At 37.1% G+C, this 13,812-nt stretch overlaps 1 protein-coding gene across 1 annotated transcript in view; it reads left to right on the plus strand.

Moving 5' to 3' along the window:
• Positions 1-294: 294 nt before the first annotated feature.
• Positions 295-13,812, plus strand: part of LOC103898760 (ADP-ribosyl cyclase/cyclic ADP-ribose hydrolase 2) — a 17,184-nt gene continuing 3,666 nt past the window's right edge. The window contains exons 1-8 of the mRNA XM_009279101.2: positions 295-636; positions 4,368-4,497; positions 5,576-5,711; positions 6,201-6,283; positions 6,858-6,934; positions 10,325-10,417; positions 12,258-12,344; positions 12,775-12,834. Of these exons, the coding sequence (XP_009277376.1) occupies positions 467-636; positions 4,368-4,497; positions 5,576-5,711; positions 6,201-6,283; positions 6,858-6,934; positions 10,325-10,417; positions 12,258-12,344; positions 12,775-12,834 (836 nt within the window). The 5' untranslated portion in view covers positions 295-466. The remainder of the gene's footprint in view (positions 637-4,367; positions 4,498-5,575; positions 5,712-6,200; positions 6,284-6,857; positions 6,935-10,324; positions 10,418-12,257; positions 12,345-12,774; positions 12,835-13,812) is intronic.

Below are 13,812 nucleotides of genomic sequence, written 5' to 3' on the forward strand. Positions count from 1 at the left end.
CGCAGCACTGTACCAGCTACTAGGAAGGAAATTAACTCTATCCCTGCCGAAACCAGGACAAAGGTGTAGCATGGCAACGAGTATTAAGCAAACCTAAGGCATCATAAATACTGAAGTGGTAAGAGGTTTTTTTCTCCTTTTACTGAAATACATTGTAATTCTTCCCAGTTATCACCAGGTGGCAATATCATGACCTTAAAAGGCTCGTTTTTCTGAAGTGGGGAACAGTTAGGCACGAGGAAGTGATGTATCCCTGTGCTGCAATCGTTCCAGGAAACAGTTAGATTACTGTCCCCAGCAAGGTTCAGATTTCCGTCTAACTTCGTCTTTTGTGTACAGAGCTATAGCCAGTATTGAAAATACTGAACGTTAAGCCTCCAGGTTTCCATTTAAATTGTATCATTTAAGTCTCCTTTTTTTATTTAACTCTCCTTTTTTTTTTAAGAACTTGGGTTGTCAAGAATTCATGATGAAGAGCCTTTTTTTGTCTCTCTTACTTGTCTGTGTTCTGTTTATGAACAGCTTCTCAGAAGTGCAGGGAAAGAAGTGGAAAGGTGAAGGTACAACACAAAGCCTGGAAAGTATTGTCATCGGAAGATGCTATGACTATATTAGAATTGTGAATCCTGCTGTTGGGTAAGTTTTGCTTGTTTTTGAATTAGTTTTCTATGTTCTGTACAAAATGGTTGTTAATCAGAAGCCTGATGTTTTGCTCCTAGTCATGAAAGTGATCCTATTGAAGCCAACATGCTTGTAGCTGTCTGGAAACAAAAAAGGAACTTTGATGGATGTCGTATTAATAAACGTTGTGTAATTAAGGCAAGATTTTTAATCCTTCAACTTCTTATTTCACATTTCTCCCCCCCCTAGTGTCACAGTGTTCTGTAAGGAGAACACTGCACAGAAATGCTGGGGATGGTATGTCTGAAGTACCAAATCTGGCAGTGCTCCTGGGAAGACCAGCTTTACTTTGCATGCCTTGTATGTCAGGTCATGTGAGAAGGAAAGCACTACACTTTATAGCTATCCTGTGGTACTGAAAGAGACTGATTAGCTCATCCACCTGAAAAATCAAGTAGTAATCAACTGCTGAAGTATGATTACCCATGAGCTTTCATTGTCTGTGTTAATTACATAGAACTGGAGGTAAGTCACACACTTTGCTAAAATGACCACTTTTTCTGTCTTCCTTACATTGTTTGGACTTCGGTAAAAAGGAGAAAAATAAGAAGGACAGTCTCCTGGAGTTGTCCTTTATTCTGCCACTAAAATTTTTCCTGATAGTTTGAAGAGGTATTTGCAGAGGGGGCCTGGCTGGGTTCCTGCAGCATTGAATCGTGGTCTTAAACAGGGTTAGATTATGTTGCATAATATCAGCAAATATCACTTTCTTCCCCCAACCTCCCATCTTCAGTTCCTGCTGCAAAACAGGAAGATACAGGACTGAAAACAGGTTCATGGCTTTTAACAAGGCAAACCAACATGTTTCTTCCTAATAACGTTCTTAACTTACCAGAAGCGTTTTGGTTCAAGTTCCCCATGGAAGAAAAAATCATCCTAATGCCAATAACACGGTACTAAAATTTAAGCTGAACAATTCAAGTTTGGCAGATTTATAAACACGTCCCAGTGGAAGGTGCCAGTAAACTTTAAGTATAGATTTCTACACAGCTACAATACAATATATAATACAAACTATAAAAACTAAAGTCAGTTAACAGTTGTACAGGTATATGAAGTCTGGTCTTGCAGTAGGCTCTACATAGGTAGAGTTCCTGTTGGAGTTAACAGATGTCACTTCATTTATATCTGAAGCAGGACATGACTAATAATACAGAATACACTAAAATGAGCAACATAAAGGATTGTTATTGTGGAAATGTTAACTTTATTGTTAACTGATTTGGGCTTCTAGAAATGTAAATACAATATTCTTGAAAGTATTTCTATATGTCTCATATTTATGACAGTTTTGTGGTCTAATTAATTCCTGTGACAATTTCACAATATAATTTTAAAATTGAGAAGTCTGAACACACTCGTCAAGGTATTCTTACTCAGAATAGCATGAAGCCAGGCTGGACATCAGTACTGCTTTCCTGAATTAAGGCCCAAAATGACATTATAAAAATAAGAGCTGCACAATTAATTTAATGTGTTTTTTTCTCTTTTCCTTAGGTCTATAAGCAAATAGTATAATCTAAACAAAATGGAAATTTATATTGCACAGGTGCAAAACAGATATTCTAATTATTTATAACCCTTTCTGTTCATTGTCTGTTTCTTAATTGCCCCCAGGCTAGCTTTTACACAGGCATAGCCACCTGGATAGGTTTTGCTTCTGAATTTATGTGTAAATAGAATAGTTTTTTAAAAATACTTTGCTAACAGAAAAGCTAGCAAAGCATGTCTTTACACTGCAACATAGTTAAAACATAAAGATGTTTATAGAAACATAAGAAAAACTTTCCTTTACGTTAAAACAGAACATGCAAAATGGCAGTTAAAAGAGGCATTTTACAAAACATTATGGTCATGTAGAGGTGCGGGATTTGAATGAAAATCATATTTGAAATTTTCAAGTAGGAGTATGCTATATAACACAAATGTTCCTGTAGTGCATTTCCCCCATATTTCTTTATTGGTAGTATATAATGGAAGTTTTGAAAACATTTTTTTTAACTGACTAGTATGAAATAAATCTAATACGACTTATTAGTGTCTATTAAGATTGGAAGGAATTGTCCTGAGCTACAGTCCTTCCCCACCCTGTAGTTTCAAAAAGTATTTTTGCCAGCTAAGAAATTTTGAGTAACAGAGCAGAATAATCCTTCTGATTTACAAGCTGTTCAAACCTGGATGAGAAGACATGAAGAAAAAAATACAGTAAGTGACTTAACCAGAAAATTACTGCTGGATTCAACTGTCAAGAAAGATGTTAAGAGTTCAGTTGATCATAATTTACAAGTACTAGCATGAATAAGTGAGTGCTTATAGTAGACAGCTCTAGCAGAGCTGTATATATAGCAGAGTATATACAATTGTCAGAAGCTAAAGTTTAACAGCTTGAAATCAGAAATAGGGTGCAAATCCTTTTCTCAACTAAGGCTATTTAAACATTGGAACTACTGATCAAGGGTCATATTGCATCACTGAAGATTTTCAGATCAAGATCCCATTATTTGCTTCTGGTATATTGGTTTATTTTATATAGTTGTTGTAAGCATGACCAGAGATTACTGTAAGAGAATCTGTGGTCTACTTCCTGCATGGGAGCTGCATAGCTCCTCACAGTGGGTCCTTTAACTTTAAAGTATCTGTGACATTCAGCGTCGCAAAGCAGCTACTTAAAAAATCTCACAAGGAGAAGCACCAGCAGAAAGCCCACTGTCTATGGATGACATTAAATGAGCAAAACATTCTAATGGCAAAGTTTGGTTTACTTACCAGGACTACTGTTGTTCTGCAGAGTGTTCCCAGCATAGACATTATCACAGCATATGCGGGGAAGATATTGTGGGAAAGTGGTGAAAGTAGCAATTCCCTTTTTAATTACTCCAGGCAGGCTCAGAGCTGTGACACATGAGATCCTGCAAATCCAGAGCGATAAGACACTTCCATCCCTAGATGGCCTGTCCTGTCGTTCCACGGGAGATTATTGTCCCCAGCGCAGAGCTGGCAGAAGGGAACTGTTGAAGTGCACAGCCCAGCATCTTATTTCAGCCCCCCACACACGAGCAGTTTAAATGCTGAATCCTAACAGTATTCTTGTAGCTACTGCACAGTGACAGTGTGTCCCCCACACGGTCAGTGTAGTCATTCCAGCAAGGTAAAGCTGCATAATCCTAGGGCCTATATACACAGAAGGCATCTCTTTGTCAAAACCATTATTCTACCATGGAAACTTTTTAGTAACTCCTCCTGCACTTGAATCTGACATTTTAAGAGTAATTTTATGTTCCAGTAGCTTTGCATATTTAGCTATGCTTTAATTGAAATGGCTTTTTGAATATGGAACATTTCAAAGCAAGCTGTTTTCTTCACTATTTCTACAATGCTGCATAGCAAGCTCGCTGTGTATACTGTACCTTCTAAGACTGTTGTTGAATTACTATGTATTTCTAATTCCACACTGTAAATCCTATATTTTCATTGCTACTTCTTCCTAATCTGCTGCTGCTAGGAATCAGGAAAAGACAAGACCTATATGCTCTTCCTGGGTTGCAAGTTTTCTACCACCCCGACTTCAGTTTTCTATCTTAACCTTGTAGGGTTTTTAATTTGGGAATTTGAAGAAGTTATGAACAAATTACTTTCTTGCTTTCCTTTGAAAAAACAATTCTATTTGTTTGTTTCAATGATTACAGTGAGAAGAATTGTTCAGAGATATGGGAAGCATTTAAAAATGCATTTATTAACAAGGATCCTTGCAGCATTCTACCTAAGGACTATGAATTATTTATCAACCTGTCATTGCACACAATTCCACCTAACAAGGTAATGATTATTAATGTTATGGTAACAGTCCTGTGACATCCAGCAGATTTTCCATGACACAGTTCAAAATAGACCAAGAGTCCTTCTGTGGCTGACTCATGATTCATAATTTTTGGCCTGTCTGTAGTTAACAAACTAGGCTCAAGCCTGATGGCATTTTTCAATGTGTTTGGCTGCATTTATTTTGTGCAGTAACTTCTCAGCAACTTGTCTATTTTCATTCTACAAAGATCCCCCATTTTTCCTGCAGTGCCGGGAGCTCTATTGTAGTCCCTGAACTTCCACTTCTACTTTCCCTCAAGTTAGGTGCTCTGCCTGCAAAGATTGTGCCTGCTATCATCTTTTGCTTCCACTCCTCACAGCCAAGTCCAAGGGCATTGACATGTTAAACAAGCATAAGCAGAAATGAGATAAGACGCCATTATATGCTAGAAAACAGTAAGCGTTTGATGTGCTGGCAATTGCACAGAACTGTAGAAGTGCAAAAAACATGGCTCTTCATGCCATCGTATCCCATCAGAAAGCTTGCTTTGGCCTTCTCTAAAAGGTTGTGCTTTAAAGCAGTTTTTCTTCTAGCACACTTACTCCTTATCTCTAAATGATACAAGCTAAACCAAGAAATACTCCTGTCAACATAGCTTAATTCATGAAAGAGTTTTGCAAACACAGTAATAACAACTAGACATGATTTTTTCACACTGTAAGCCAACAGAGTAGTATGAAAGAATTCTGGTAAGATATATCTCACTTATAAATATGTCTTCCCTTTTTTCTCCCTTTTCCTAAATCTGTCTTTTGAGGAAGGCAAAGCTAGGCCTAACTATATTTAATATAGGTCTATATCCATTCCCAGCATGGTATGAATGCCCCTCAAGCCTCTAGTAATCATAATTTACATCACTGTAATAACAAACTTTGTTCCTCTAAAGAGGTAGCTAACATTTCTGGTTATTAGCTTGATTTTGAAAGAAATACCAAAACATGTTTTAAACTGTTTTTAACACCCCATAATCTCATTGTGTCTACACCCAAGTGATAGTTCATTTCTTCTCTTTTTTTTTTTCCTTTTTTTATATAGTCTCTCTTCTGGGAAAATAATCAGCTGCTAGTCAATAGCTTTGCTGGCAGAGGCCGTCGCTACATGTCTCTGGGTGATACTCTGTTTGGCTTCTGTGGAGATTTTCTAAACTGGTGTGGGCAGGCAAACAGCACTGGTAAGACGATGAGTGCTATATTAAACATCTGTCTGTAAAACCATAATGGAGACCGACTGCTGTGTTCTGGAGGAGCTCATTTTGCTCTTACCCCAAGAAAAATCAGATATAGCTTCACTGTCTCATTCTCTGCTGTTTTGTGTGAATATTTAACATTGCAGTCAGAGGAGCACACAGTGAAATCTAAACAGTGCTGCACAGGAGCTAAATGTCCTTCTCAGTCCTCTGAATGTGGAGCTCTCTGCATCCCAGGTATAGATTTAGAGCTGTTTCAGCCAAACTATTGAGTCCACAGAATGTCATTGTTTGTGTAAACTGCAAAGGATGGAAAATGATAGAAAAAAATACAGCTGTCAGCTTTCCAGTGTTATGTCAGACCATCTTGTATGTTCAGTGAGTAATGCAGGAATATATTTAATTGCTTTCTAAAGTCACTTTTTACGGTCGTTACCGTCTCTCTGATAGCACAAATCACATGCCTTCCTACAGGACTGGACTATGAATCCTGCCCTACCACGGAGGAATGTGAAAACAACGCAGTGGAATCTTTCTGGAGGATGGCCTCAATCACTGTAAATAACGTATTAGTGCTGACTTCGTACATTAGTGAGTGTGTCCTGGGTGGTTCAGGAAAACATCACTGGATCAACACAGATTTAAGTCTGTAACTGTGCTAGATTATTTTCTATGATACAAATACACTTTTTTAGACTGGGTACAGTGTTGTAGCAAGGGGAACCTAACTTTCACATTAGCTAGATAATGTGTTAAAATTCTGTGTTAGCTTTGTTAATATATATTAAGCGTATACTGAGCAGAATCAGCACACTAGTTGTCTACTGAATACAGGTCGTAAGTGACATTTGACAGCCTTTATTCACAGATCAAACCCAACAGAGTGCCAAAATGCTTTCCTCCTATGCTGAAAAAACTATAGGTTTGAGAAAATGGTTTGAGAAGATGCATTGAATTCTTGTCCTCTCTACTGCAGTGGCCTGCTAGGGTGCTAGTTTGATATTATTTTCACAATTCTGATACTCTTCTTGGTAAAATTCTTTCCTTGGTCATTGTTGCCTGCAATACAATACCAAGTCATATGACAAATCTGTAAGATGAGTTCTGAAAAAAAATTGTTATGTATTGCAGTATGCGCAGCACAGTTCTGGGGTGATACATGTCTTGTTGAATGGTTCTGCAGTCGGAGGAGCTTATCCAGACCCAGGGTAAGAAAACTGACTTATTTATGGGTACAAGGTCTGATACCTGCAAAAAAAGGGTCAACCGGTTGTTCGGGTCTTCTGCTGCACAAAGCATGAGAAATGTAGCTGAAAGAGCCTGTTGCATCAAAGTCTGCTGAGTTGTGGGGACAACCGTTAATCGTCCCCAGGAATTAACATGAAATGGATGAAAACAGTCCTCTTGACTCCTGCATTTTACAAACTGCTGTGGCAAGCAGGATGAATGCTCTTTGAAAGCAGCCTTCAAGTCAGCCAACATACTGTGGCAAAATATGTTTGTCTTCAAAGATGGGTGTTACAAAATTTCTATTCAGGGACATCTCCAAGGACATCATTACAGGGAGTGTAGCCTCTGTCAGGCCTAGGAGCAAACTTGGTAAGTTCTATAGCGAAAGTGCTTGCTCCTGCTATTTCTCCATGACCAAGAGAGGAGGTAGTTTGAGATCCATTATGGTTTAAGAAAGCAAAAAATCTCACTGAGAAGGATAATAGCAAGGATTAGCTCCCTATTCTCCTTATTCCCTCATATATTAAGGACAGATGTATTTTCCTTGATTTACAAGTGTACCACTATGCAGAAGTTCATCTAAGCTTATATTTAAGATTTATTGTAAAAATACACCCTTAAGAACTTTTACTGAATATGTGGCTGTAGTGACTGCCTACCTTTGATGAAAAATACATCTTTCCTTACCTCAGCAACTGTCCTGTCCAAAGCAGATCTTAAAAAAACTCCATAGAACAGATCCTGCTCCTGTGTGCTCACTGAGGACTAAAAATAAACATTAAAAAGTTAATTTTATCTCCGGATAGGAGAGAAACAAGAACCATCTGTTCCAAAACACCTACTACCTAGTTACCTCCATCCCCCAAAAGGTCCATCTCTGTACACAGCTTTCAGCTAATCAAGAAGACTTAAAAGGTCTCCTTGGGTTGGTCAGGTAGTCAGCTGGGATCAAGTCTTCTGCAGATGATAATACCTGGCAGCAGGTCGATGCCCAGAATCCCGTATAGAGTCCTTATTTCAGAATCAGATTCCTTATTTCTGTTAATCTACAGATTCCTTCTTTCAGAAACCTCTTATACATAAATGAATTCTTTCTACCAGTTCCCTGGGTCACCTATCTGGTTGTATCGTGACCAGTGAAATCTCCACCACTGGAACAGAGCTTGCCATGAAAAAAACAAAGCCCGTTCTCCATCTGTTTTCTTTGCTGTGTATCTTCTGGCCCATTTATGACTGAATTCATTTAAGAAATCTTGTTTGAAAGAGGCTTAGAGTTGGATAATTAATAGCAGAAGGTAATCTGAAAGATCTACCTGTCTTCCTAAACATCTCTCTCATCTGTTTTCAGGCATTTCAAAGCCACTTCCAAAGTTTATCCTGCATTACAGTTTGTACCCGTATAGAGTCCTTATTTCAGAATCAGATTCCTTATTTCTGTTAATCTACAGATTCCTTCTTTCAGAAACCTCTTATACATAAATGAATTCTTTCTACCAGTTCCCTGGGTCACCTATCTGGTTGTATCGTGACCAGTGAAATCTCCACCACTGGAACAGAGCCTGCCATGAAAAAAACAAAGCCCGTTACTCCATCTGTTTTCTTTGCTGTGTATCTTCTGGCCCATTTATGACTGAATTCATTTAAGAGATCTTGTTTGAAAGAGGCTTAGAGTTGGATAATTAATAGCAGAAGGTAATCTGAAAGATCTACCTGTCTTCCTAAACATCTCTCTCATCTGTTTTCAGGCATTTCAAAGCCACTTCCAAAGTTTATCCTGCATTACAGTTTGTACACTTAAATCATCATTAAGTTACCTGTTACCATTTCAGTTAAGATTTATTTCTCACATCACTGCAAAATAACTTTGCTCATTCACACAGTTTGAATGTAGTTGGCAGACTTATTTAATAATATTAGTTGGTTCAAGAATTGGTTTACTGAAGTTGGTTGTACATTGTTCCTTCATGGTTTCTGACTCCTCTAGTTAAAGATTCCTTTATATTTTGGGGGAAGCTGCATTTTTGCTGGCAGTAATATATGCATGAATGAGCAAATGAGTTAAAAATAACTGGAATCTTTATTTTTTGTTATATTTTCACTATGTGTTTAAGACAGGCTTGGACACCTTAGACAGAGAAGCAAACCTACCGTTGCTGCTACTGGTCTCTGGTTAGCCGCCGCCATACCAGACTTGACCAGAGAGGGCAACTATTGGTATCCACCTCCTCATGTTCCACTTCTCCAGAAGTTTAAATTAACTTGCTAACTTCATGAACACATCTCGGCTGGCTGCCAACGGACACTGACAACCACCATGTGTCTTGTGCTTCCACGCCAGAGCACCAGTAGTTTGCCTGCAGGTACCAGGAGGACAGGGCGGTGGTCACATTGTCACCACCGGTCCCATCCAGGAGGTGACAACTAACAGTCCCTTCTAGTCTGGGGGGGTCTCAGAGCATTTAAAGTGGCTAAGAGACACTTCAGCCCAGATGTAGACATTTAAAAAGACCCATGATAGGCAAATCAGAGCACAGACCTAGGCTCAGGCTCAGTGCAGACACAGCCCTTACAAGCTTTCTGAGAAAAAAAAAAAAGAGCAATTAAAAGGTAGGAAATCATTACAGTACATCTTGCTGGAAGGGGTAGAAATCTGTGGCATTGAAATGCCTGCATCTCACAAAAAATTCAATTTACAGACATTAAAATAATCCTTTGGATTTGGCATCTTCCATTTAATGTAAGAAGATTTAGTTGCCATTTTATTGTCTTGTTTTAATTGCCATTTAAATACCTATCAAAGTCAATTTACACAAGGCAATAAAGTGGAAGATTCTTCCTAGGCCAGAGATGGACACGTCTAGAAGTTTCTCCTTTATGGTCTTATGTATCCTAGACAAATACTTCATGTTACTGTTCCTGTGATTTTGTATCTGAAAATATATTTGTCTTGTGGCTGTTGTTCGTTTTTTATTTAAAGCAAAACTGTATTGTGTCTAAAAGCAGTAACTACAAGAATGACCTTTTTCTTTTTTTGCTAAGTATCAAATGCTTTTTGTTTTGTGTTTGCATTTGTTAAAGTTCACTTCATTCTGGTTCACCTCTAAGTTGTAACTTTTTTTCAGCTGAGCCCCTCTAAGATGAAGAATATGAAAACAAAACTTCTGATTAAATGCCTTTGACCTTTGAGGACATTCAGAATGTCAATCAGATTTTTTCTACTCTGTGTTGAGTCTGATTGTAATCAGAAGATATAAATGTAAAGCAAGCCCATATCCTACAGGAGTATTAGAGCTTTGATTACTGCAAAGAGAAAAAAAGATTTCTTTTTCCTGTTCTTTATAGTTCTAAATGTTTGTTTCTTGAATCAGTTTTTTTGCAGATTATGAAATACCTAATCTCCAGAAAGACAAAATCTCACAAATTGTCATCTGGGTTGTGGATGATATTGAAGGACCAGATATGTAAGTTATATCTTCAAAAAAAAATCCATTTCTCCTTGTTGAACCTGTCTTCAAAATTTCACCTTAGTTTTGTATTTGGTTATATTTGTATAGCAGTTAAACTAAAAATATTTTAGATGCTTTCACTAACATATAAGGCATACTCTGCCATTCCCAAAGAGTATATAAATGCTAGAATTAGACAAAATAAAAATAAATTCTAATATTAGGTCTGGAGTCCACTTACTAGTTTAGAGATATGCATGTGTGGACCTCAGTACTTGCGTGAAGATATATCACCAACAGTTTTACTAAGAAAAGGGTCAGTCTGAATTTCAGATTAAATGTTCACGTAAAATACTTCTTTCGCCTTGCACCCTTTTCATTTACACCTATCTTAACTGTTTGGAAATCAGTAGAAGTAGGGAAATACCACCAGGGGGCTCATCTTCTCTCAATACTTAAAATCAATCCAACAACAAAAAGTAGGCTTTAACAGGTCTAATTCTGCTGTTAATTACATTTAAACAAAAACCAGATCAGTCCAAACAGAATAGCCTGTTGGTAAATAGTCAAAGACCAAGTGAAGATTTTCAACAGAAACACAGTGGAAAATGGACTTTGAAGTTAACAAAATAAAATAATTAGGCCTGGTTTGGGACTGATTAAAGGAAGAATTAATTCATTATAGCTTTTGTGGGGGCCCCTACAAATGTGCATAGACTCAGGTGTCACCATATCCACCACTGGTGGCTGAATCCCTGGTTTCATCTGCATTCTTAGGAGCGTGAGGTTTCTGTTCTTGCTACTCAACCCTTTTTAGTTATATCCATGAATTTTGTGTAGTTTCTTTTTCACATCCCATCTCTTCTCTTTCCTATCTCCTTTTGCTTCTCTTTCATCAAATTTTGGCATGGCCAACCCAGACCATGTATTTTACCATAGTGCTGTGGAGTCTATGACAAGAGAAGCATGGTTCAGATTAGCATTTCTCAGCTTTTGTCTTTAAATCAAAGAATCATACCTTTCTGGAAAAATATAGCTCACCTTTGCAACTTCTATTACAAAGAAAAATTAAGACAAGCACTGAATGTTAATTTATCTTTCAGTTTGTACTTGTCTGGATGCATGGGAATTTTTGTGTATTTTAATTAATTGCTTTTTACAATTAGTTTGTTCATCCTCATATGGTTTCTTTAGAGTCATGAGTATTTACTGGGGTAAGTAACACTGACCTTAATACTTGACATTGGTGCAAGTTTTAGAGGTCTCAGTAGGTTCTGTACTATGTCAAGCTTTCTTTTGCTAATTAGACCACAAAACAAAAATCAGTGCTAGACACAGAAGCTGCATTTAGGATTGTTTCTGGGTTTTTTCATTCTCCCTGTGTTTTTCTATTGTTCTATATTCAAGACAGAGGACAAGCTTCTAACAAGAAGAATAATTCTAGTTTATTATAACCAACTTACACTGTAAAGACAGCTATCATCAACTTTAGCACCATCTAAATCACTGCCAAAGAATACTACAAATGAAACGTTTATTATTTTACAAAATTATTTAGCTCTTTTCCTGTTTGTCTGGTGAAATATTAAATGTGGGAATATTGGTTAATAGAATCTGCAAATGCTGCACAGGCTGAAGCCAATCTTCCAGTCTCTGCAAACTGAGTATAAAATGGTAAACGACTGTAAGCAAATGAAGTATAAATAGCAATGTACACCAGTTTTCTGTAGCTGTTAAGGAATATGGAAGAGGCAAAGTAATGGGGATTGGATTTACTTTACTAATTCCATCAAGTTCAGTGAAAGGAAATTAGATAATAAAAGTCTTGCAATAATATTAAAATCCTTTCTCACAGAGATTCCTGTGGAAGTCATACTGTAAAGATACTAGAAAACAGGCTGAAAACCCTTGGTTATGATGTCACCTGCACTGATAATTACAAGTAAGTGAAAATCCTCCATAAATGCAGAAGCACCTCATCTATTTTAAATCTCACGTTTTTCAGACTTAGCATTTTTAAGCCGTGCTTTAAGCAGAACACTACACCTTATTGTATAATTGTAAAATTAAGTGGAACATTGTATTTACACAATGTCAGACACAGAAAATGGCCTCATGTATTCCACTTCACTGTAAAATCTTTATTTGGATTGAAAATCTAAACAGCAGTTAAAAACACTGTTGAATGTCTGCAGAATTACTAGTTATTCACAGTAGTATCCACAGCTCTGGTTATTCACAGTAGGTTCTAAGATAAATATCATTGAAGGGAAGCTTTAGACATGATAATACTGTTGAGTCTGTGTCATTTCTTCATTTGTTTTTCTCAGTTTTCTGCCTGAAAGATGCTAAATAATTGTATATCTTCACAGGTCTGTAATGTTCTTACTCTGCCTGGATTACCCTGATGATTCTAAGTGTACCCTTTCATCGTAAGTAAAAGAAGTTCAATCCATCCTGAGTGTCATTACAACCAAATAAATAACGCAGAGGTCAACAGTTCAACAGATTCCACTTCTATCATCTAATATATATCACCCATATGCAATATACAGTATTCTTGAGTTCATTGCTTACTGAGTAAGCAGTTTCTATCTACAAATTGTGCACAATTGTCTGTGGGCACCTGGTGTTCAAAATTAGGTGTTAATCAATTCTCATAGATCACACAATCACAGTGTATATCACTGATGGTATGAATGAAGTTTGTAAATACCAGTGTTCTGATGCAAAATCTATTACAAATTTGAAATTGTGTCCATTGTTATTCTTCCTTGAATAAAGAAAATGTAGGTCAAATGACAACAGATCTAAAGAACATTTCTCCAGCTCCTGGAACTTTCAGTTCCGAATTTTGAGGAAGTTTTTTTTTAATCTTCCATTTTGTGTGCAAACCCAAGTTCTATATTTTAATGTATTTACCTTGAGCCAATAGGTTATCTGCAGAGAATGCAGGTTACATCCAAGATACAACCTTCTTAATTAGCAAGCGTCACTCCCAAACTATGTTTTAATAGTTTCCCTTCCTATGCATATTTTTCTTTATTGTATAACATGGATTAAATGAATTTATGATGTATTTCAGTGAATTTACAGTGAAGATGACTGTTTTCAATTGTGTTTAACTTTCTTAACCTATATGCTGTTGCATGTATAGGTACATATAAGATACTGAATATTGTCGTGGTTTAACCTCAGTTGGCAACTGAGCCCCACGCAGCCGCTCGCTCACTCCCCCCCCCCCAGTGGGATGGGGGAGAGAATTGGAAGAGCACAAGTGAGAAAAACTCATGGGTTGAGATAAAAACAGTTTAATAATTGAAATAAAATGATAATAATAATAATAATATGATGATAATAATAATATGATAATAATAATAATACACAAAGCAAGTGATGCACAGTGCAGT

This window comes from Aptenodytes forsteri, unplaced genomic scaffold (assembly GCF_000699145.1).
Source record: "Aptenodytes forsteri isolate BGI_AS27 unplaced genomic scaffold, ASM69914v1 Scaffold242, whole genome shotgun sequence".
Lineage (NCBI taxonomy): Eukaryota > Metazoa > Chordata > Aves > Sphenisciformes > Spheniscidae > Aptenodytes > Aptenodytes forsteri.